The 26,019-nt window shown below is 35.7% G+C and overlaps 1 protein-coding gene across 1 annotated transcript in view; it reads right to left on the reverse strand.

Annotated features, from left to right (window-relative positions):
* The window catches only part of mvb12bb (multivesicular body subunit 12Bb), a 68,478-nt gene that overhangs the window by 1,660 nt on the left and 40,799 nt on the right, over positions 1 to 26,019 (reverse strand). The window contains exons 11-12 of the mRNA XM_052564320.1: positions 3,507 to 3,565; positions 2,354 to 2,413 (exon numbers count right to left, since the gene is read on the reverse strand). Of these exons, the coding sequence (XP_052420280.1) occupies positions 2,354 to 2,413; positions 3,507 to 3,565 (119 nt within the window). The remainder of the gene's footprint in view (positions 1 to 2,353; positions 2,414 to 3,506; positions 3,566 to 26,019) is intronic.

A 26,019-nucleotide genomic window follows, 5' to 3' on the forward strand; every position in this document is an offset into this window, starting at 1 on the left:
ACTTCCAAACATGCATGGAATCACATAATTGTGCATATATATTTATATTATCATATTTTCTAGGTAGCAGAAAAAATGCACACACACCCCCCACCCCCCAAATCATTAGCCTCCCTTCAATAAAATTTTTTCAGCTGTGCAAACTACATAAAGACGTCAGCTCAAATCACTAACTAATTAACACTTAAAAAGACACAAATTAGATATGCGTGGCTAAAAGCAATTATAATCTCTACGAGTTTCGCAAATCATTTGGGAAATGAAAAGAATGCGTAATTGCTGGAACCAACATCTTCAACAAAAAAATGGCTCAAGTGATGCTTGTTAGAGAGCAGTCTTATCGACGGACCTGATTGTGATTACGGCGCTTTTCCGCAATTACATGTGCATATGTTTAATGTCACAAAATGCCTCTTTTTAATGAATGTGTTTTTAATAGAATTAGCAATCAGTCAATTACGATGTGCGTCAAGGCCCTGAGCAGAGAAGTTATCATCCAGAGACTAATGAAGGAATACGTGCCGATTTCTACTGGAAATATGTATTCAGCTCTCAGTCTGTAAATGCAACTGAATTATATTATACGCTCACTTAAAACCAAGACTTCACTAACACTTTGCATTATAGCATCCGTGTTATGCTCATTACATATTGATCAAATTAATTACTATGATAATAACAATTACAGTATATAATTACAAACAGCTCTACAAAATATTTATATTTACATAGATATATTATTTTAGTGTAACACAAGGTAAGCACTGACACAGAAAATGTAAAAAAATCTGTATTAAAACAACTATAAAAAATATGATTTATATCTATAATCAAAACACACATGCACACACACACACACACACATACACGCACACACAATTATATACAAAAAAAGCTCAACTAATATTTACATTATATAGCGTAACACTAGATAAGCACAACAGTCTTTATATGCATATGCAACTGATTTTTTTCCCTCTCTCTCTCTCTAGATAAGCACAACACAAGGCCTTTATAATTTATATACTAAATTTAAAAATACATAAAAAATAATTATAACAATTTTCTCTCTCTACACATAAACACACATTCTATATATAAAAAAATAAATTAAAAGTTTACAACAATAATAAAAAATAACAACTAATTATATATATATATATATATATATATATATATATATATATATATATATATATATATATATATATATATATATATATATTTTTTTTTTTTTTTTTTTAATTTACAAAATTTAACTTGTTCATGCCATAGGGTCATACACAAGCAATGCATGAGCAATAGTGACTGATTCAGAGCAAGAGCATCCCGGCTTGCATTTTTGACAGGGTGGCAGGGAAACTGCATTCCAGGTCGAAGATGCGGCTGAAGAACAATAGCTGTGGATGCTCTCACACTGATTCTAATTATCAGGGCAGCGCTCCGACTCCGTCGCCGTCAGCCCTCGCTTCTCCATTAATCTTGTGCTGTCGCCCACCTCACTAAACCCAGTGCTGTTACACTATCTCTGCTTTACTTCATCTGCGGAGCCTGCGTTAGGCTGTAATTAATGAATCCCCCTCCCCTCGTGCTAGGTCTGCTGCTTCTAATCACAGCCTGCTTCGAGGAGAGATGCGCCATGAAAAGTGTTGATGGGGAGGGGGGTCAACGTGATAGTAAATATGTATAACTAAACAAAGACGAACTGCCATCATAAAACAAAATCCTGTTGTTTTCACATAATTTATTCCAGATATTCGATAATGACTTGTAATGAAATGAAAGCTATTATCAGTCTAGTGTGTCACCAAGTTCATTTTCTTTGGTTTTTAACAAAAAATTCTGGCCTCGCACTACTGCCTTTTTGCACATTATTTTTTTACTGCATTGCTGTTATTACTCTTAATGTTAATATAACGAACAATTTGAACAACAATAATACAACTTTTTGTTACTTCACTGTAGCTTCCTGCTTTCTCGACATAACTATCGTGCCATTTTTGGAGCTTAAAAATATACCTAAAATTGTACATTATACAGCGTGTGTGTGTGTATATATATATATATATATATATATATATATATATATATATATATATATATATAAACATTTAAATAATAATCGTCATCATGGCATCAAACAACTGAGAACACATATAGAAAAGCCTTAAATGTACACAAAAAATGATTTTTTTCGAAGTTGCAAATAAAACAGTTTTAGAAGAAAAAAAATCGAATCTGTCTTTAAAAAAAGACTTTGTAACTGTTATTTTATAAATTGTTTGTGCAATTTCTACCAATTTCTGTATGTTAATCTGAGCACCTAGGTCAACCTGAGCATATGTGAACTTACTTCATCTTCAATCTCTTTCGGTGATTTGATGATAATGTTCAAGAAATGGACTGAATCTATCTGAAAATAAAGAAAAAAAAAATACATGAAAAAATAGGAAACATAATGGAGGTGACCATGGTTAAATAAGCATGCTTAAGCTCTTTAATCCTGTCTCTCGCTCTTATTCTCTCTCTGACAATAAGAACAGAGCTCTTGTGACAGGGGCCAAATGGCCCTCCATGAGCCAGCTCTGCCTGGCTGCATGCATTCATCAGCTGCAGATCCATTACAGTAGTGCTGAAGGCTCGTGCAGCACTGACTCCACATCACAGCTCAACATCTGGCGGGATGGGGGCTCTAGAAAAACTTTGGTTGCATTAAGTAGCATAGTAACAGATCTATTTGAGCATCAGAGTCAGCTCGACACTGGCTCAACCAATGGGGCGGGGCAATCAGTCCTTCCAACCAATGAAAGATTGGGGAAGTGTTTGGGAAAACATTATTGTCATTATTAGTACAATATTGTACACACTGTACAATAATATTCCATTTGTTAACATAAGGTTTATTAGTTAATGAACTAACAATGAAAGATACTACTAATATTGGTTGATGTTAATTCTTGACCTTACAAAGTACATGATTAAAATTAAACATTTATCTATTAATAATATTTAATGGACCCGAGTTAACACAAACTATCAATATATATATATATATATATATATATAGCATAATCAAGAAACAATTCATAATAATAATAAAATAAGAGGTATATACCTCCACTCAATCCACATTTAAGATTTGCAATTATTAAAAAATGTGATAAATTGTTGCCACTTAAAAAAAAAAAAAAAAAAAAAAAAAAAAGATTCCTCCCTACCTCTGATATTGTAGGGTTAACTAATTATTAAATAACAATGACAATAATGATAAGAATAATTATTATTATTTTAATAAATTATAAAAATTAAATATTTAATCTAAGTTATGTTTTACATATTATTTTAATAAATGTTATCTAATACATAGTCTATGCAACATTAACTAGTTAACTAATAGAACCTAAAGTTAAAGGGTTAACTTGTTATTAAACAACAACAACAACAACTATTATTATTATTATTATTATTATTATTATTATTCTTTTATTTTTTAAAGAAGCACTTACTTCATCTCTGAATGTGGAAGTAGATTTTTTGTAGATCATAAAGGGGATATCATCCATAGCTGGAAAGGGAAAGAAAAAAATATAAGTGAATATTAAATTTAAATTTATGCATTTAGCAGACGCTTTTATCCAAAGTGACTTACAGTGCATTCAGGCTATAATTTTTTACATATCATGTGTTCCTGGGGAATCGAACCCCCAACCTTGCGCTTGCTAACGCATTGCTCTACCAGTTGAGCTACAGGAACAATCCTATAGAATATAGAAGTGATCACAGAAAAAAAAAAGAAACCTCAACAGGGTGCTCTGAATATAAAGCCATATCCTGAAGGGGTGTATAAAAAACAAAACAAAACAAACAAACAAACAAACAAACAAACAAAAAACACTTCCTAACTGCATATTAAATCAAAATGTTGATAAATGGACACAAAACATTTGAACTGATTTTTTTTTTTTTTTTAAAGAGAGACAAGAAACTAGTACAGTGCAGGAAACTGACTGCCAGGAACAATGATCAAATCATTAAGAATATTTGACAACTCCACTACTGACCAATCAGAGATCAGCATAATAAAATACAATAAATATTGAAATATTTCAAACAAACACCTTCAATATTGAGCACTGCTCTCTATGTTGTGAAAATGCATTTGACTTAATCTAATGGTCGAAAACGGCAGAACACTGAAAGTTCCCGAATCCCCTCGGAAATTCACTCAGACAAAGCGAGATGAAAGCCTTTTTTATCCTCCACTGTATTTGAGCCCCTCCACCCCCACCCCCACCCACCCGCTCTCCTCCCTCTCTCCCTGTTAATTACTCTTGATTATTCCTGATCCTGTCTTGTCAGGGAGACGTTCGACTCCAAAAACAAAGCCCCACTCGCACACGTCGAAAGAAAAAGGGGAAAGAGAGAGACAAAACATTCGCCGGATATCAATTTGCATGAAAATGAGCCAGAGTGTTCGGCTCTCTGAGAGAAAGCGAGAGCGAGAAAGAAAGAGAGAGGTGGATTGAAAGAGGACTTGCCAAGAGTGCGGTGGTATAATTAGCATTCTACCAAACAAACGAGCTTCAACAGAGCTATAATTAAGCAGGCCTGTAATTAAGTGTATGCCCTTTATCATAATGATCATGGTTAAAGCGCCTTTGATGGCTGCCAGTGGGTTATTAACGGCGTAACCCTGCGCCACACGGCGCCCACGCAAGAATCAGGGTGTCACGACTGTCAGGCTAAAGAGCGCCCCTTTGTTTATCAAATACATTAGAGCCCAAATTAACACAGGGTGACACGAGCACACAATAGCTCCCATTGACTGAACTGAAGAAAAATGTCCATCCCCACCCCAAAAAAATCAGAAAGTGCCCAACTTTGCTCATGGAAAACATGTTGAGTATGGCATCTAACAGCAGCGCTATACATTAGCAACCGCGCATGGGATCTGCTGGAATGGAAACCGGAGGACCTCTTCTCGTAAGTTACCTGGAGGTCGACGGTGTAACGTTCGCGACTGAAGGAGGAAAGAATATCTTAAACTGTCATACGGTTTCATTACCTTGGCAAAAGCTGAATACTTCTTTGTCCTTAACTCTTGCACAGGGTGTCCAGTATACTTAATTAATATTTGAACATACAAGATGTCTTGGGGAAAAAGGTGAACACGGTATAAATGTTGACACTGTCACCCAATCGTGAGCTCTGCACATAAAGAGCTCTTCTTTTATAGAGGTTGGTACTGCATGATTCACACTAAAGTATTTGAGTCAATGTTGTAATTTTTTTTTTTTTTTTTACGTATTCAAAAAGACAATTAAATGTAGTTATAAATAAAATTAGTTACAAAACAATTGGCATGTTTTTGATTTCGTAAAAATAAACTCAAAATGTCAAGGTGATATACTTACACACCTCAACACCTTATTTAAAGAATGAAATCTGTGAGGAAATAAGTTTGGCATAATTTATATTAGAATAAAAATAAAAAAGGTACACTACTAAATAAATCTCTAAAAAAACAAAATTAAACAGGACCCAGACTATTTGATTATTAACTTTTGATTTATTTTAGATTTTTTTATTTACATTTCTGAAAAATGACCTCGTATATTGCTTCTAAAGTAAAAAAAAAAGAAAAAAAAGATATATATATATAAATATATATATATATATATATATATTTTTTTTTTAGATTTAACAACAAGTTTAGCAATCTGCTTTTTGAAAAGGCTTTTTTATTGTGTCTGTGAAAGTCTTGTTGGTCTTTTGCCCATGTGATAATGTTTTGTAATTGTAAATGAATTTGCTGTAATGCAAGACAAAAATCACACTTCGCCGGATAATAAAGTTATATTGTATATCGTATCTCACTTTATGTGGTACTTCGGGAAAAACAAAAATAAAAACATTGTATTAGCATGGTATCATCCCTTACATCTTAAAGCTGACTTATTCTACGAGAATGATATTCAGTACAAGGCTAAACCACTGCATGCATTAACAATCGACTCAAACAGCTTCTTTGGGCTTCCCTATGAATATTTTTTAACACCATTTTGGATACTACCTTCACGGCCATTAGACAGGCCTCAGGGAACGTATCACTCGGCTCTAGAATGGACTATTGAACAACAAAGAGCTTCAAGAGGTCATTTCACCAGCAGGGCTCGGGTAATTGAAAAGAGGATGATAACGACTTGTTTCGGTCCATAAAAACAAGTGAATAAACATGTGCTAAAGCATCACTGAACACCAGCATGAGGTAAGAGAGCAAGGCTGATGAATCGGCAAGCATCAAATGGATGAAAGTGGGACTTGAAGGCCAGAGCGTTCTCTTTTATTGTTCAAGCATTGCCTTTTCAATCAGATTGAGCTTAGTATTCGCCTGCCATTCATACTGGGTGTCCCAGACTAACACACACATACATGCAGACACTTTTTTCACACACTCATGGCCTGATGGGAAGATTTGGGGGCGATTGTGAGGAGAGAAAAATAGATGTGAGTTTGGGGTCATGGGGAGGAGTGTTGAGGTAATGTTTGTCCAGACTGCTGTTGCCTGGACTGAAGTCGTAAAGGTAAAGTATGGCGCCTGGCAGATTCAGCTCAAATAGGTTAGACCACAGGCAGCCTGATATATACACTCCTCTGGAAGCACATAACTGAGATTATGGAAGCAGCTTAAATGGTCTGTTGGTACAAATGCACCAAAATGCCAGTGTTAAGGAAATATACACCTATATAGTAAATGCAAATTGTTGGGTGAGATCACATTATGGAACACTGAGTCTTTGTGCTCCGAACAGTTGTAAAGCATTTAAAACAGGGGTTGGTGCTTGAACTGGTGGCTCGCATCCCAAAAATGTTTTGCTGGTCAAAGACAACAAGAAAAAAAAAAAAAGAAACATGCTGAATGCAAACAATAAAATGCAACCAATAATTTTATTGTGAATAGTCAGCATGTATAGAAACAGACTTAAAGCTGCACTAGGTAACTTTTGTAAAACTATATATTTTTTACATATTTGTTAAACCTGTCATTATGTCCTGACAGTAGAATATGAGATAATCTGTGAAAAAAATCAAGCTCCTCTGGCTCCTCCCAGTGGTCCTATTGCCATTTGCAGAAAGTCATCCGCTCCCGGTAAGAAACAACCAATCAGAGCTGCGGTCCGTAACTTTGTGTTCAAAATTTAGAAAAATGTATATAATAAGCGAGTACACCATGAATCCATTTTCCAAACCGTGTTTTTAGCTTGTCCTGAATCACTAGGGTGCACCTATAAGTGTTTATATTCAGACTATTTTAGATTGCTTCAGGGGTACCGCGGCGGAGTAACCCAGTACCTTTGTGATTCTTCATAGACATAAACAGAGAGAAGTTGTTCCGGCTACGATGTTCTTCCACAAGACGCAAGCAGTTCAGGGCCCGGTTCCCCAAAACGTTCTTATCGCTAAGTAGTTCGTAACCTATTCCTTAACCTCTCTCTTAACCTTGTGGCACGATTCCCGACACGTTCGTACGCTAAGTATATCTTCTGTAAGTCATACTTTCGTAAGGTTGGTCTGGACCATTCGTGAGCTCTCTCTTAGCGTTATTTGAGCTCAAGACGCTACTGTACAGCAGTCTTTAGAAAGTACAGCGAAGTGCAAGTCAAACTATGGTATGTTGACAATGTTGTGGCTCAACAATGATTTTATGTTATATTTTAAGACTCATAATAAATTATGTTCGCAATGGATACAAGCCTATTTATGAAGTTGACTTTATGTGGTATCAGAACTAATATGGTGGTAATTAGCTAAGGCTTTTTCGTAATGTAAATAAAGCGAATTGGCAATCAATTTTTTTCTGGCTAAATATTTGGCTCTAAATGGCTAAGATCTATAAATGGGTAATCATGGTTGTATCCAGTAAGCGTCCAACTATAGCAGCGATCCAACGTGTCCTTGTATTGAATCAAAGACGGAGCCGGAGGCGGAGCCATTTAGTCCATGTCAGTTTTTTTATTCGGCAAAACTTAAGCCCTTTTGACATTTTTCCTGACGTGGCTATATTAAAAAAAAAATCGCCTCCCAAGACAGCTCATTATGGAGCTGCTGGACCTTCTCAGACCTGCGCTTGCCAGGCAAACATGGCGGAATTTTGCTTTAAACTCTGAAGCCCAGCGCTACTTTTTTTTTCTTTCTTTCTTTCTTTCTTTCTTTCTTTCTTTTTTTTTTTTTTTTTTTTTGCTACAGAGAGATTCATTGAGGTCGTGGGAGAGGGCTACGGTCTAATCAAGACCTCGGTGTGGAGGTGCGTCCATACTGTCACCAACGCCCTTCTGCGCCATGCTGGGGATTACATCCTGGTGGATGGCACACTCATCCCAATCGCCAATCCATCAGTGATTGATCAGGCGTAGGCTACTTATCGCGAAAGGGTTACGCGGCCATAAACGTGCAGGTTATAGTGGACCATAGGGGTGTGATCTCCGAACTTCCTCTGACGAGAGGCTTGGTGCCCTTTTTTACATTGCTTCCCCAGCATATTCTGCATCTAACTCTCTCTCTCTCTGTTCATTGTAGATAGGTTGCTTTTTATTAAAAACATAAACCAATTGCAATCAATACCGCATTAAACATAAATAACTGCAGCTGCTTGCCAATCAATTCTGATTGTAAAGTACCTTACCATTAATATAAAAGTGTATTATATAATTTTTAGTCGTTAAATCCATGTCAAGAAGTGGTACGAGTGGCACAATAACGGGATGGATGATTAGCGTGGGATACCCGGTTCGTCTATCCCTCAGAACATATGGTGTGAACATATTACTGACCATTTGATAATTTAATTTATAGTCTATATTTTTACTGAAATAAATGTTACTGTAATAATTTGAGGAATGTTTCATTTGCATAGAACGTGTTGTCTTTCTTAACGCTGTATTGCACCATCGCGTGAAGTGGAAAATCAATTCATGAGCAATCGATGCCAACTAATTCAGCACCCTCACTTTGGACAGCGCTCTTGTAACGTTGGACGTAAGAGGCAGCGTGCTAAGAGCTTCCTAAGGGACACTTTGGGGAACACACTTAGGAACATAAACAACTTTGGTAAGATATATCTTTCAAGGTCTTCTTAGCACGCTAAGAGTGAGCATTATAGGGAAACCGGGCCCTGTTTATTAACCGCTAGAGCGTCAAAAGTTACCTACTGCAGCTTTAAGCATCTTATCAAATGGAAGAAGAATTTTTTTTTTTTCTTTGTTAAAGGAATAGTTCACCCAAAAATTTTAATTTTGAGGTTAATTTACCCATCTAAAATGAAGGTGGCTTACTTTCTTCAGCAGAACATTAAAGATAATTTTTAGCTGAATCCATTGGCCCTGGTGGTTCATATGCAAGTCAACAGGTGCCATCACTTTAAGAGGCTATGTAGTACAAGTAATAATGTTTTAAATAGGGTTGGGTATCGTTTGAATTATATCAATTGCGATTCCGATTCCAATTCTGCTTATCGATTCAGATTCTTTTCGATTCCCAGTTTCCAATGTGATTAAAACATCAAACATATTTATTCTGTGTCCCATTATTGCAAAGCATTTAGTTGCAGCTAAATACCATAAACAAAAATCAGCATGCCACATAAAAACTGAACTCATTAAAGAGCAGCATGATTCTGGAAAAACTGAGTTAGTTTTTTTAATGGAGACTCTGATTCTCGCAAGATTCTGAAGAAAAACATTAGACAACTAAACAAAATCACATGCAATTTATGAATGAATGATTCAATGACTCACATGACAAAAATTTACTTGTTTCATTACTGGATGAATCAGCATTTGTGAACGAATCTCTAGAATGAATGCCTGAAGCATGAATCCGTATTCAGAAAGGCATGGAAAACAAATAACATGAAACGGTTGCCAGTTTCATTACAGTACTTAAAATTTCACTTACACTTAAACAGAGTTAGGAAAGATAATCGAAGATCATGGCAAATTATTTGCAGATTCTGAGCATCGCTTAAACATCTAATCTTGTAAAATGTGTGGTAATATATTATTATTATTACAATTATTATATTATTGTTGCTTTTGTTAAAATAATCAAAAAAAATTCTGGATCTCCATATCTGCTGTGCAAATTAACTATTCCTGCTTATCTCCAGACTGGATCTCTCCTCTCCACTTTCCATAACTGCAGATTCAATAATTAAGTCTTTCAGCATTAATATTTTTATATTTAGATTTTTTGAGAGGAGATCAAACTGTAAAACTGTGTGTCCCAACCAGATACGACCCGACAAAAACTTATATTTTCCATGTGACAATAAGCGACACAGAATTCTATTTAAAAAATGGTTTTTATTTTCTGCAACATCATGGCAGGAAAAAACTTACAAAATATGACAGTGATAATCTTGATAATAATAATTATGTGCTTTATTCAATGTTACAAGTGTCTAATGTGAGTTTGAATATTATTTTGCGTGATCTTTATGGCCATAGTGAAAGCAACAATAGATATTTTACCTCAGATCTTGGAAATAACTTAAGCTAAAGCAAAATTACGTTAAAACTGTGAACTCACTGCAAACCAACATCCAAAACAAAGAGGTATCACTCACTTACTTACTCACTTTAACTTTGTGTCAGCACATCATCACAATGTTAAATCTGCGATAGACAATGGAATCGTCTATCGGTCTATCGGCTCAACCCTATTAAATATCTGATTCTGAAATTGGAATTGTTTTCGATTCCCAACCCTTAGTTTTAAATAATATCCATTTTCTTGCACAGATTGTTTCGCTCCATAAGACCTTTATAAGATATTGCCTGGAGCTGTGAACAATTAATTTTATGTTTCCTTAATCTGTTTATTTTTTTTTTTTTTTTTACTCTAAAAGTGACGACACCCATTCACTTGTATATTATTAGTCACAGAGAACCATTGGTTTCACAGAAAATAGGAAGGACGCGCTGTCTCATAAATGACAAACAATTCTGGCTGGAAAAGAGCTCATGTTTAAGGCTGGAAAAATAATATTGGTCACTAGTCATATTACATTTTTTAGAAAAAGCATACACAGTTTTTGAAACTATGCCTCCATTTCTCAAAACTCTACATACAAAACCACAAAATGCAAACACAACATACAGAACGTCACACACATCTCTCAAAAGCAAACACTTCTTTGCAAACTTTTTTACCTCTTCTAAGAATGGTAGAACTTTTTGCATAACTCTACATAATTAGCCATATACACACCAATTTACACACAGATGAGAAAAATGTAAAACACTACTCTTGTGTATCTTTTGTTTGTTCTGACTGCAGAGGAGCACAGGAGATTGTCATAGCACTTGCACATACTGTACATGCATATGCACATAAACTCTATATACAGTATACTGTATGACTGCAGGGGCGGGGCCAGGGGGTGGTCACCCTGCTCAAAACTGCAGTTCTTGTCTCCTTTTTATTGACAAGAAATGCATTTATTAAGATGCGGAACCAGCATATTTCTTTGCATCCACATCAATTGGGAGACTTTGTCAGACGCTTACTTCAGCTTCGAGTCAAATGAGCATGGAAAAGGTACAGCAGCCAAATGAGCTTTAGTAGAACAACAGTGAACTGCAGTATGACGAGATGTTGTTAGGCTGAATGTCAGTAAAACAAACTTTCCTGTCCTGTCAACCATCTTACTGTGCTCACAGCACACATTCTTCAACTGTGTGGCACACGCTCTGACTGTGTCATGATAAATAAGTGCGAAAGTAACTATGAGCATACAACATAGTTTTGTTGTCATTTAGGTCATGAGATTACCAAAAAAAAAAAAAAACAAAAAAAAAAACTGTGCATACATGTATGTATGCATTACATTTAAGAACTTCATGTACTCAAATCCATGTACTAAAATATATTATGCAATTCCAGATCACAATATAAGGCGCAAGCTGTAATGTATTTTTTTATTTGTTATTTAATGCACAATTAAATGTGAGCACAGTGCCCTTATACTAAATTATGCAAATTATTTTTTTCTCATTAAAGCTGCGGTAGGTAACTTTTGACGCTCTAGCGGTTAATAAACAGAACTGATTGCGTCTTGCGGAAGAACATCGTAGCCGGAACTACTTCTCTCTGTTTATGTCTATGAAGAATCACAAAGGTACTGGGTTACTCCGCCGCGGTACCCCCGAAACAATCTAAAATAGTCTGAATATAAACACTTATTATAGGTGCACCCTAGTGATTCAGGACAAGCTAAAAACATGGTTTGGAAAATGGATTCATGGTGTACTCACTTATTATATACATTTTTCTACATTTTGAACACAAACAAAGTTACGGACCGCAGCTCTGATTGGTTGTTTCTTACCGGGAGCGGATGAATTTCTACAAATGGCAATAGGACCACTGGGAGGAGCCAGAGGAGCTTGATTTTTTCACAGATTATCTGTCTCATATTCTACTGTCAGGACATAATGACAGGATTAACAAATATGTAAAATATATAGTTTTACAAAAGTTACCTACTGCAGCTTTAATTTGAAAAGTACAAACAAAAATGCAACCATTAAAATGCGTAACATAACTCATGTTTTATTCTGGTATTTATGTGTTGTTGATGTCCAACCCTTATTACATTCTTATCACAATCTGCATGTCTCAAATTTATGAGTAACAAAAACCAGAACCAAGCTGACTGAGCAATAAAGCTATAGTGAGCCCCTTTATTTAAATACATGGAGGTAAGGAATAATACAAAAAAATTGTCATATTCACTAGTGTCACTAGAATGACACTGACTTGTTAGAGCTGCTTTATAGCAAAATGTGAATTTTCTTGTAAAGCTGCTGAGAATATAATATATAAATAATTGTCTGCGTTAATCAATTAATACTTTAACGCGATAATAACACGTTAACTTGCCCAGCCCTAATATAAATATACACAGTACATGCACATATATTATGTAAACACATAATTTATATTACATTGGATGCTATTAATCACTATTCATCTCTCTCTATTTATATATATATATTTGAATGGAATCAAACCCATGATCTTGATTTGCCAGCCCCATTACACAATGCTCTCTAAAAAGTTGAGCAACAGGATCCGACTGTGACCAAAACCCCTAGTAAGTACAAAAGAGCACATCGATCTTTACAAGGTTGATGGACACAGATTAGCAGTTCAACGTTGTATGATATCTGCTTATTCAAAACAAATACTACAATAGGGATTTTCAGTCTGCCAATACTTGACATGCGGTTAGACCTGGTACACAGGCACTGTCATGACATTAATTGCTGATTAGAGCGTTGAGTCCAGCGCTGGGATCGGTTAGAGTGAGTGAATGATGAGGGTGTGCTGAAGTGAGTATGAGTGTGGCTATGAGGATCATTGCCTTATTAATAGCTGTGTCAGGTATTGTGAAAAATTTTGCCATTGTCATCCCCACAGCCCCCGAGCCCTGACGGATGGCTGCTGCAGGCAGAGAAGACTTCCCTTACATGCTGCTATGAGCTCTAATCCTTCACACTTCCATTGTTGGATGCACTGTCACACAGGACTTCCGCCAGCCACCCTCGCCACACCGGCACACACACACACGCACATCAGATTTATACGTAGGCTAATGTTAAAAGACTGACAGATGGAGGATTCGGTCAGCCAGTACAGCACAGTTCATGAAACAAAAAAAAATAATTTCTTCCCCAGAGGAAGAAGAGGGGGAAAAAAATGGTGAGAAAGAGAAATTCTGCGAATTTGAAATAATTCTTTAGGCGACACAGAAAAAAACAACAGACAGCTTGTAACAGTTCAAAGTAGCAAACTTGTATTTCATTTAAGTTGTTCTTTGGATTTCAGTGAAATAATATGGCAAAATATGAAGTTTGATGGAGAGAGGAAAAGACCCTAAAATGCATAACTGTTTTCAAAATTATTATTAATAATCATAAATGTTTTTCAAGTACCAAAGTAAACATATTGATTACTCATCATATCATGTGATCATGTGACACTGAAGAAGTGTGTGTGAAGTGACATTCAGCCAAGTATGGTGACCAATACTCAGAATTCGTGCTCTGCATTTAACCCGTACAAAGTGCACACACACACAGCAGTGGGCAGCCATTTATGGGGAGCAGTTGGGGGTTCGGTGCATTGCTCAAGGGCACCTAAGTCATGGTATTGCCAGCCCGAGACTCAAACCCACAACCCTAAGGTTAGGAGTCAAACTCTCTAACCACTAGGCCACGACTTCCCCATGGATGAGAATATATATATATATATATATATATATATATATATATATATATATATATATATATATATATATATATATATATATATATATATATATATATATATATATATATATATATATATATATATTAGGGGTGTAACGATACGCGTATTCGTATTGAACCGTTCGGTACGACGCTTTCGGTTCGGTACGCGGTACGCATTATGTATACCGAACGGTTCGTTGGAGTATTTAATTATATTTGAAAAAAAAAAAAAAAAAAAAGAGAGAGAGAAATATAATGATATGCGTTCAACAAGGTAGCCCAATAACCCAAACAACGTAACAGGCAACGCCCCTGACACTCCCGAAGAAGAAAAAAACACCATCTTATATGTTTATGTTAGGCTACTCAGCAGGCGCTCGCTCACTCAGTACGCGCTGAAGGCTCGTTGCAAAATAGCCAATGCGTTTAACAGACTAGAAATGAGAAGATCCTCCAATAACCAACAGGTCTGGTGTTTGGGTGCACTTTGGATTCCCTTTAAGCTATAATGGTGATGGCAAGAGAGTGGTGGATAAAAAAACAACGGTATGTCGCATCTGCAACATGACAGGGTACACCAGCGGGAATACAAAAAAAAAAAAAAAAAAAACACCAGCGGGAATATCTGGGATATATGCGTCAGTACTATCTGGGAAAAGACGAAAAAAAAGGAGAAACATGCACGCAGCAAACTATCCCTGCAGCATTTAGACACTATAGCTTACAGGGAATCCAACCCAAACACCAGACCTGTTGGTTATTTTAGGATCTTATATTTCTGGTCTGTTAAATGCATTCGACATTTTGCAACGAGCCTTCAGCGCGTGCTGAGTGAGCGAGCGCCTTAGGTTCACATATCGTGCCTAAAAACGCATGGAAAACGCTAAGCGCGTCTTTCTCCTCCTTTCCAAAGCGCTCGGGCAGAAGCGCTCATGAGGCGTCTGTCTTTGCTAAGCAACAATGACGTGCTCTCTCCATGAGACGCGGAAATTTCAGCGAAGGATAAATGGATTTGCAGCTCTAAAAATCGCTTGCAGTAGCTCTGCTACTAAATTTATTTCAAAATTGCAATCCATATACAACTATGATCAGCTGATCCTTCATCTTGGCTGAGCTCTCAACGTTGTTACGGGAAAGGATGAAGCTGATTGGTTGGTTCTTGTCACATGACCCGCGGTGCGCTTGCGGCATTCTGAAAAGTTGAGATGTTTTTACATTTTGCTGTATCTAAAACGTATCGAACCGAACCGAACCGAACCGTGACATCAGTGTATCATATCGAACCGAACCGTGAATTTTGTGAACCGTTACACCCCTAATATATATATATATATTCTCATAAAAAATTATATATATATATATACACACACACACACACACACATATGTAGTGTAGTTTTCGGACTATAAGTCGCACCTAAGTAAGTCGCATCAGTCAAAAATACGTCATGATGAAGAAAAAATCATATATAAGTCGCACTGGACTATAAGTCGCATTTATTTAGAACCAAAAGAAAACATTACCGTCTACAGCCGCGAGAGGGCACTCTATGTTCTCAGTGGTAGACTACAGGAGAACTGAGAAGCAAAAAGCGCCCTCTGGCGGCTGTAGACGGTAATGTTTTCTCTTGGTTCTTGTTAGTTAATTTCTCTTGGTTCATGTAAACATTTATTTTGATAAATAAGTAGCACCTGACTACAAGTCTCAGGACCAGCCAAACTATGAAAAAAGTGTGACTTATAGTCCGGAGAATACGGTATATATATATATATATATATATATATATATATATATATATATATATATATATATATATATATATATATATAAACATTTTTTTTTGTTGTAGTTGTTGATCAAATAAAGAAAGCCTTGCTGGGCAAAAGACACTTTTTTAAAAAAAAAGAGAAAATAAAAAATAAACACTTAATCCCCTCATTTTTTATACTTTAAATAAATAACAAAATATTACAACTCCCAGTTAAGATATGTAGCTAAAAATCTAATTAAAACAACAATAAAAAAAAATATAAAAAAAAAAAAAAAAAAATATATATATATATATATATATATATATATATATATATATATATATATATATATATATATATATATATATATATATACAAAGAAAAACAAAAGAAAAACAAACTACATAAAAATATGTAATATATTAAAATAAAGATAACAATTTATATTAAATTATAAAAAAAATATATTAATACAATAATACTTCTAAAATAATTGTAGAATTCTTTCCAAAATGTGCTGTCTTAAAAATAGTATATACCAAAATATAAATCATTATATAAAATGATTACATAAATCATATATCACACCCACCCACACCCACATACACACAAATCTTTAATGGGGTTACTGGTACAGGTTTTGGGTTTAAATATCACATGCTAAACCTATCATTTTACTACATTCTATATTATCCTACATCCAGGCTGAATAAGTAATTAATGTTCTTTTCATACAGCTATTCAGACCTTCCCTTCCCTTTACCTTTTCACCCCTAACACACATTTAATCTCCTCACACCCACAGCTCACACTGACAACATCCAGCCAAACCACAGGAGAGCAACAGAGTCACTGCAGCAGCAGCAGGTCATGCATAAAGGACAATAGTGCAAGTGGATGTGAAATCTGGAGAAGCTGATAGGAAGAGAGAGTTACCCAGTGGGTGTGAACTGCAGATTGGACTCACTGATACAAAGGATGAGCAGAAGGATCGGTGGGTTGGATGGAACGCTTTAAACCTTAGGGAAATCCCAACAGCTCTCTCAGCACATAGACTGTCCTACAGAGACAAACCTTGCTTTTAAAGAAAAATTTTGCCCGCCGCCCGAAGACATCTTAGAGACATATTGTCGTTTATTTTGTCACCCGGGTTTGCCATCTGTGCCATTCCAATAGAGGCTGCTGACTGGTGAAGCCAGAGCCTGGATGAGGAGGTCTGCCCGAGCCCCTCCAAAGCCCAGCCTGGTCATTAGTCAAATTGCCTAATGAGAGAGAATACAAATGGCCCCCTGCCCTGACAGGAGGAGTTTTGGAAGTGTCAGCGCTCCTGACCCGTGCTATGAGAACAGATGATGGCTCTCTGCTATTTTCAGCACCTTTTAATGACTCTGTCGTGGCCCTCGCCATTCCTCCTGCTTTCGTCAGATTTTTGTCTTTTATTCATTTTTTGTCTTTACTTTCTATCATTGTGCATCGCACTCTCCTTATCAAGATTCAAGTGAGAAAATTCTATATTTTGCTTTAAAGAAACATTCTGCCAAAACTCTCTTCCATGCTGTTATAACAAATATGGTCTGAGGTTTCAATGTTCAAAAAGGACACAAAATAAAACAATAGTCCTGTATAAGTCTTTAGAACTTCCAAAAGATTTGTGTTTTGTTTTTTTGTTTTTCTGAGAAAAATATTAACTTTTCCACAGATATCTTCCATTTGTCTATTGCACACAAAAATTATTCCTGTAGCCTCATAAAATTATGGTTGAGTCACATGGACTATTTTAACAATGTCCTTACAACGTTTCTGGGCATTGAACATGTCAGTTTCGTTGCTGTCTATGTAGGGTCTTGGATTTCATCAAAAGTATCTTAATTTGTGTTACAAAGATGAACGAAGGTCTTATGGGTTTGGAACGACATGTGGTTGAGTATTTAATGATAGAATTTTCATTTTTTTGGTGTACTATTCCTTTAAACTTGTTCACATTCAGTTTGCTTATAAAGAAAATAATGGAAACTAGATCAAAAAATCATCCTTTGTAATAAACGTCCAATAGGTTTGGAATGACATGAAGTTTGAATAATTGATGACAGTCATTTTGGGTGAACCTTTAAGTACATACAAATTTAAAGAGTGAGAGGAGGATACCACAGACAAAATGGGGCAGGGAAGATGTATTAAGTTTATTTAGCTGAGAATTGTTATTTTTCCATCTGGTTGACAAGTGGCCCTTGAAATCTGGTATTGGTTCGGGAGCCAGTAGGCATCACCCACTGGGCACTGATCTATCTGTCTTCCAGAGTGAGAGAGGAGCCAAATGCTCCTACGGATGCCTGGCATTAAGCACACACTTCAGATATGTTGTAATGTAATTCCAGCAGCTATCACGCATTCCATTCAGTAAGAGAGGTCAAGAAACATAACCTCTAGATAAAAATAATCTCTAATACATTTTTTTCTCCATGTAACGACACAAATGTGCATAATCACAGTGAGAAATACTAAGCAATAAATTCATGCTTTCACACTAAAGGTTTTAGAGTCTGGTTCTGGTCCTTAATGTGAAAGCGAACCCAGTCTATTTGGGAAGTGGTATGGTCTGGAGTATGCTTCAAGTGAATGGCAATATAGTGCACAGTTGGTATGAATACAATCTAATTTAGCTATTGAAGATACATTAAAAAACAAAACAAAAACTATAATATAATATATAATATATAAACACACACACACACACAAACAAACACACACACACACACACACACACACACACACACACACACACACACACATATATATATATATATATATATATATATATATATATATATATATATATATAGTAAAACATAAAATAAAATAAAATTAAAACAAAATTAAACACAATAAGACACAATAATAATAATAAATGATATAAATAAAAAATACGTATACTATACTAATGTAGTGTAATATAAAATACTATATATATATATATATATATATATATATATATATATATATAATATATAAACACACACACACACACACACACACACACACACACATATATATATATATATATATATATATATATATATATATATATATATATAGTAAAACAATAAATAAAAAAAACAAAAACAAACAAACAAAAAAGTAAATAAATTAAAAGTCAAACAAAATTAACAGAAACACAATAAGACACAATAATAATAATTAAAAAGATATAAATAAAAAATATGTATACTATACTAATATAAAATGAGTAATTATATAAATTATATAATTTATTTAGTAATTATACTAAATAAAAAAGCTAAATACACACACAAAATAAAACAAAAGTGAAATAAAAGTGAAATAAAAAATTAATATAAACAAAATAAGACATTAAAATAAAATAAATAAATCAAATCAAAGAAAATAAAACAAGCAAATAAACAACTACATAATTTAAACAAGGATACACACTAAATAAACAATTAAAACAAACAAACAAACAAAAACATTTTATACATGAAAGCACGGGTAGGGTGTGGAATCAAATTCTGGTTTGAACCAAGCAATTGAACCAAGTGTTAAAACCTCCTAAAATAAGTGGTCTAGGGATTAATCAAGTGTACTAGAGAGATTAGTACTAGCTCTGGCATGTGATAGGTCTAGCGGTACTGTAATACTAGCATAGTGATCTGAAGTTGTTTTGAGACTCTAAGTAAATGAGCTCGGCTTCTCCAGAGCACGCATGAGCGGCAGAGCTGGCAATGGACCCACCGCTAAATTGCATGTGCCGGATGGGCCGCAGCAGAAGGCACAATTACACCAAATCCCCTCTTAATTAGCGGTTCTGTGGGTATGCTAACTCACCATGCTGGAGCAGGAGGTAGGGCGGACTTGGAAAGGGATGTTGAACTATACTAGAAAGAGAAGCAAATTAAGGCAAGAAAGTGCCATAAGGGTCACGCGATATGGTCGGTGCCTGTATTTGTACGCTACAGTCCGTCTGAGAGCTACTTTGAGTTGAGCTAGCATCCCGTACCTACACTTAAGTTTCACTGGCACTCTACAGTCGACAATCACTGGCACGGAGCCCCAATAGATCCCCTCAAAGCTGGGGAGTGTTATTAAGTTTTCCATGTTGGCGGCTGCAGGGCGATGTAAAGTGGCACCTCGGCCTGGTGAGTAATGATGTGTGCCAGGACTCAGGCAGGAGGGATGACAGCATGAGAGGCCTCGTTGGCAGCCACTGGTGCAGCCATAGGACCATTCATCATCTCCTTAAACCAATCCACCAATGCCGCACCGCCATTCCTCATTAATTATGTTAATCATCGTAGCATTACGTTCGTTGTGACATGAGGCTCAGTAGACACTGTAGCTCAGATGTGTCATTCAGATATGAATATGTGCATAAGATTTGACAGCTGCAGTTTGGCCTAACAAACAGTGGAAGTATGACACTAAGCCCTGAATGAAGAAAATGTGTAGACATGGATAGGAAGCAGGAGCCTGACTGACTTAAGATGTCTGGATTTACATTGGAGGAACTGTAAAGTGCATGCTGCTTATAACTATAAGAAAAATAAAATAAAATAAAAAATAACAGCATTTAACACAACATGTAATGACAATGTAATTAAAAAAAATGAAATGGTATAAAAACTGGATGAATAAAAATAGAACATTTCTAAAAACTTAGTACATTTTTGTTATTATTATTTAAGAAAACTTTTTTTATTGTAAACTCATATATGCCATCTTCTCTTGTGCCTCTTATACAGTAAAATCTTGAATAGGATAAAAAAAAAAAAAAAAAAAAAAAAAAAAAAAAAATCAGTATGACCCATGACTGTGACACCAAAGAATAAAGGATGTTCATAAATTATGACAACACATACAATAGCGTGCTGACTACAATAAGCGTTTATTTTGAGAGCATGGGTGTGGGAATTTGGCCATTGTTTCAGAGAATAAACTCTTCATACAGCTGTAGATGAGTCTCTTAATATATTTTGAGACAAAAGCAGGCGGTACACTTTCAAAACAGCCTTTGGGGGGCCCACTTCCCCCTTATCAGAAATGGCTCCATTCCCCGGAATCTCATTGTGAGTTTAAATCGCACTATGTATTAGGGGCTCGTTAATAACCAACTTAACGAGTCCACAGACCCATTAAAAGATCTTTAAGAGCATATTTGATCATAAATCTCCTTAACCTATATTTAATGGCTGGATTTCGAGGGAAATATTTTTATCAAGTTCTAATTAGATGTGCGATAACAAAGACTGCTGAACATGAGGGCAATGGGAAGGCTAGACAGGCCCATCTATTGAGGGCGGCCATGTTTGATAGGCTGGAGACTAATGAAGGAACAGATCTTATTCTGGGCTGGGAGATGGACGGCTGAGGAATGATACCCGGACTGTGATTAGGCCCACAGGCACGTGGCTCTCATTAGTCTTACGCTTGACTTAATTCTCCAAGAAACTTACAGACACATTTAGAAAATAATAAAAGAGCACATTTATATTCGTAGTGTGAATAGAAAAGAAAAAGACAAAATAGTTTTCCACAGGTAATGAAAAACAAAATATTTGTATTAATATTGTTACTCAAATATACAGTATATTTATGTGAAAATTATGTATATATTTAAAGAAAAACAATACTATTACTAATAATAACCATTATATATACAGTATATATTAACCATTATTATTATTATTACTTTTATAAATTTTTAAATAAATGTATATTTAAATATTAATACTAAAAAACACACACACACACACATACACACAGTACAGACCAAAAGTTTGGACACACCTTCTCATTCAAAGAGTTTTCTTTATTCTCATGACTATGAAAATTGTAGAGTCACACTGAAGGCATCAAGGGCTATTTGACCAAGAAGGAGAGTGATGGGGTGCTGCGCCAGATGACCTGGCCTCCACAGTCACCGGACCTGAACCCAATCGAGATGGTTTAGGGGTGAGCTGGACCGTAGACAGAAGGCAAAAGGGCCAACAAGTGCTAAGCATCTCTCGGGAACTCCTTCAAGACTGTTGGAAGAGCATTTCAGGTGACTACCTCTTGAAGCTCATCAAGAGAATGCCAAGAGTGTGCAAAGCAGTAATCAAAGCAAAAGGTGGCTACTTTGAAGAACCTAGAATATGACATATTTTCAGTTGTTTCACACTTTTTTGTTATGTATACAATTCCACATGTGTTAATTCATAGTTTTGATGCCTTCAGTGTGAATCTACAATTTTCATAGTCACTCCGATCAGTCTGTGCAGCACCACTGCAAATCACTGCAATGAATTCCCCTTATCCCAAAACAGCTTATACTACTATTTCAGCTATTAAAATAGTTTAGTTTTGTAGGTAATAGCAAAGTGATTATATTTCAGTTTGTTTTTTTTAAGTTAATTTAGAAAAACATTTGGAGTATTTTTTGTTTGTTTTGGAGTATTTTTATTTTTATTTTTTAGTAACTACTATGCGGCCACTGGCAGACAGTGAGCCTACTACTGTATGTTTGATAAATTTAGCCTTCTCAAATCAAAAATAAAATGTAATCTATAGATATAAAACAGTTCAAGCATATACAAATGTGTAAACGTTAATCCTAATAAATGTGCGCTATATTCAATAGTTTTTGAGGAGACACTTTGCAGGACATGGAGGCACCAGCGCGATTACTTGCATTTCTTTTCAGTGGATATGCCGTCATTTTTGCTCTTAAAGGTAAGAGTAATCATTTGTAACTGCAAAGGGTCTACTATTATTTGTGCGCACTCATAACATCAACAAAACGTTGTGCTTTTATAAAATAAAATAAAACAAGCACGATGTGCTTTCTGCCATCTCGTCTTTAACAGGAGTTCAAAAATGAAACGAAACTCAGTAAATACATGCCTCGCAGACATGATAAATATATATATATATATATATATATATATATATATATATATAGAAAGTTTTAAATTACTACTTAACAAAATAAATAAAAAAAAAAAAACGCTTTCATTATAATCATAATCATAATCCGTAAAGATACACTTCTCTCTAAAGGCGCATCTGAGGAGATGGTGAGTCAGGATCGGTAATTTCATCCTTGCGACTACGACTCAGAAAACATTAGTTTATTATTAAATAATTTACATATCCCCTTACTACTTCCCCCTGTCACATTTTTAATAATTACTTTTGAGGGTGCTTTGTGGCAAACTTAAGCCTATTGCGTGCATTTGAACGCAGAACTGTTCAGTTCTTGACAGTCGTGATAGCACGGTCTCGTGTTGTTTCCACTAGTGCGGCAATTTTTCTTTCATCCCTAATTGATGGATAAAAATACGGAGAAGCCTAAAACGGACCCAAGGCCTGGTCTGCGTCTGAACTATGACTTGAAAATCAGCCCAAAGCCCGGCGCGAGGGGCAAAAAAAAGTCAGTCCATGGGCAGTTCTGCTTTATCTTTACAGTTACGTTGGTAAAATTGAGCAAAACAGACAGCATTGTGTCTAAAGTAACACAATATTATCTTCTTACTGAACTACTGAATAAGATCAGTATCACATTTGCACTTAGCCTATTGCTCATCTGATATTGCTTAACTATATGATGTCAATAATTTTGACCCATATCTTTTTTTATTATTTATATGTTTAAGCATGTATGCATAATTAAATAAATACAAGAGTCTCCTATACCTCACATAAGTTGTTGATCAGGGATCTAGAAATTATTGTTTAATGTAAAAGGGTTTGTAAATAAATAAATAGATGCAATGGCATCGTAAAAAAAAAATAAATAAAAAAAAAGAAGAGAAAAAAGAAAAGAGGGTAATATCGTACATATTACTATAGGTTCCAATACTCTAAAGAAAGAGACCCCCTAAAGGAAATCTGAGGGTAGAGTCCTAAATCCGGATTAATCCAGAAACAAAACTTCAGATGTCACATCAGTCACAGGTTTAGTGGTATTTGCTATCACGCACAAGAGCCAAGCAAGTTGTAAACCCCCTCTGCATTTTCCCCAGGCTCCCTCTCTACGTAGGCCACGGGAATAAATCATTAATGGCTTTTTTGGAAAAAAAGCTGTATGCAGTCTTTCATGCCCTGTCGCCAACCTGAAGTCCTTGGCTCCCTTTCAGAACGGTTTTATTGCCCCGAAATTGCGCGGCTTAAATCGTGTACCCATCGAAAGTAAAACACAGCTGTAAATCTGGTCTATGTCTATTCCCCTCCTAGTCCCCCACCACCACCCATCAAATATCCATACACAATTCATTTAGGGCAATTTAGCTGATGCTAAACAGAATCAAGGTGAACTTTCAATGGGCCCTCGGCTATGAGAGAGGAGGAGCAGAAAAATGGTGGCCTAGCTTTGGGGGGTTTTAATCAACCAGCTCCTCAAGGCTAGCCATCCAGCCATGGAGCAGCCGCACTTAGCAGATGAGTTTTTGTGTCGCTAGCCCAAGTGCGTGTTCTCTAATCCTTCAGCCTAAAGTGTTTTGGTATTGTAAAATATGGCCACACGGGTGGAGAGAGCTGCCGGGCTACACGAGATTAGAGTCACGATTAAAAGCCTACGGGATCCTCCTCGACTGCCAAGCGCTAGCTGGAGCGCTAGCTGGAGCGCTAGTCACGGCGCAGTCTGCAGCCGGAGATAAGATGGAACTTTTGTTTGAAACCTGATTAGAGGCTTCCTAATGAAAGTGCTGGCCCAAAAATAATCTTTTTTCTCTGTGTTAGTCAATCAAAAAACAGTGTGGTCGGGGACGGTGAAAAAAAAAAAAAAGTGGGGGAAAAAAGAAAAGTCATTTTGCATAATCAGTGAGCACCATCTGGAACAATTAACGAAATTCCACAGAACTTGGAGGATCAGTCATATTGGCTTATTAAAGATCCTGAATTATAGGAGCAATAAATCCGTGGAAAAATGAAGCATACCCCAGCCTGTCATCACTATTTTAACTTCAAATACGCACGGATATTCGATAAGGCTGAAAAGAAGAGATTAATATATGCAAATTAAGTCAAGCATTTTAAAAACCCCCAACAACTGTCTGCCATTTTTTTTTTTCCTGTCTCTTATTACGAGCCTTTATGTTTTATTCATACACCAGCTCACCTGTCATTTCATAAGCTCTAATATTATGGGGGTATTATTAAAGTGCGTAAAGTGGCGCTTTAATTGGAAAGCTCTGTTGCATTTTCCAATTATTTGCAGCAAATTAAAAGCAGATGCACATCCTTTAATAAGGAGACTAATATCAGTTCCGGAAAATCAAAAATCTTTGTCACTCGCTCTGATATTTTGCAAACTTAAGGTAATACTGAAACAACTCTCTCTCTCTATCTCTCTCTCTCTCTCTCTCTCGCTCTCTGTCCAGTCACCTCTTAATTGATCTTCCTTTAATACACCAAGGAATAATTGATTGGCATTATATATAATCTTTAATAAAGGCATTGTCATTCTTTTTGTGATTAATGCAATAGATATGTTAATGTAACTTACACAGGGGATATTCAATATCTGTGTTATTATGAGTATCTGTTGCTTGGTTTTTTTATAGACAAGAATGACAATGACAAGTGGCAAAAGTCAAGCTCCTTACCACATAAAATAAGATATTAACAATAAGAAGTTCCCTTTACAAACACTATTTAGAAAATCACACTCATTTCTGATATTAAGATATGCTGATATTTCTGACTAAGTATTACTTCATTAATACTCCCCAAAAAAGAATCTATTCAAATCCATCACCTCACAGATGTTGCAAACGGACTCTTTTTCACACTGATTCCTTCGCTAATTAGGGAATATTTCCTTCAAGCCATCAAGCGAAATGAAAAATAAATGACACAAAAAATCTGCTCGGCTTCAAAGAGGCGGTGGTGAAACAAAGTAAGAGGTTGTGAAGTCTAGAAAGACCCAACTTGTTAAAATGAGCGTGGACTGTCAAGTG

Source organism: Carassius gibelio, chromosome B8 (assembly GCF_023724105.1).
Source record: "Carassius gibelio isolate Cgi1373 ecotype wild population from Czech Republic chromosome B8, carGib1.2-hapl.c, whole genome shotgun sequence".
NCBI lineage: Eukaryota > Metazoa > Chordata > Actinopteri > Cypriniformes > Cyprinidae > Carassius > Carassius gibelio.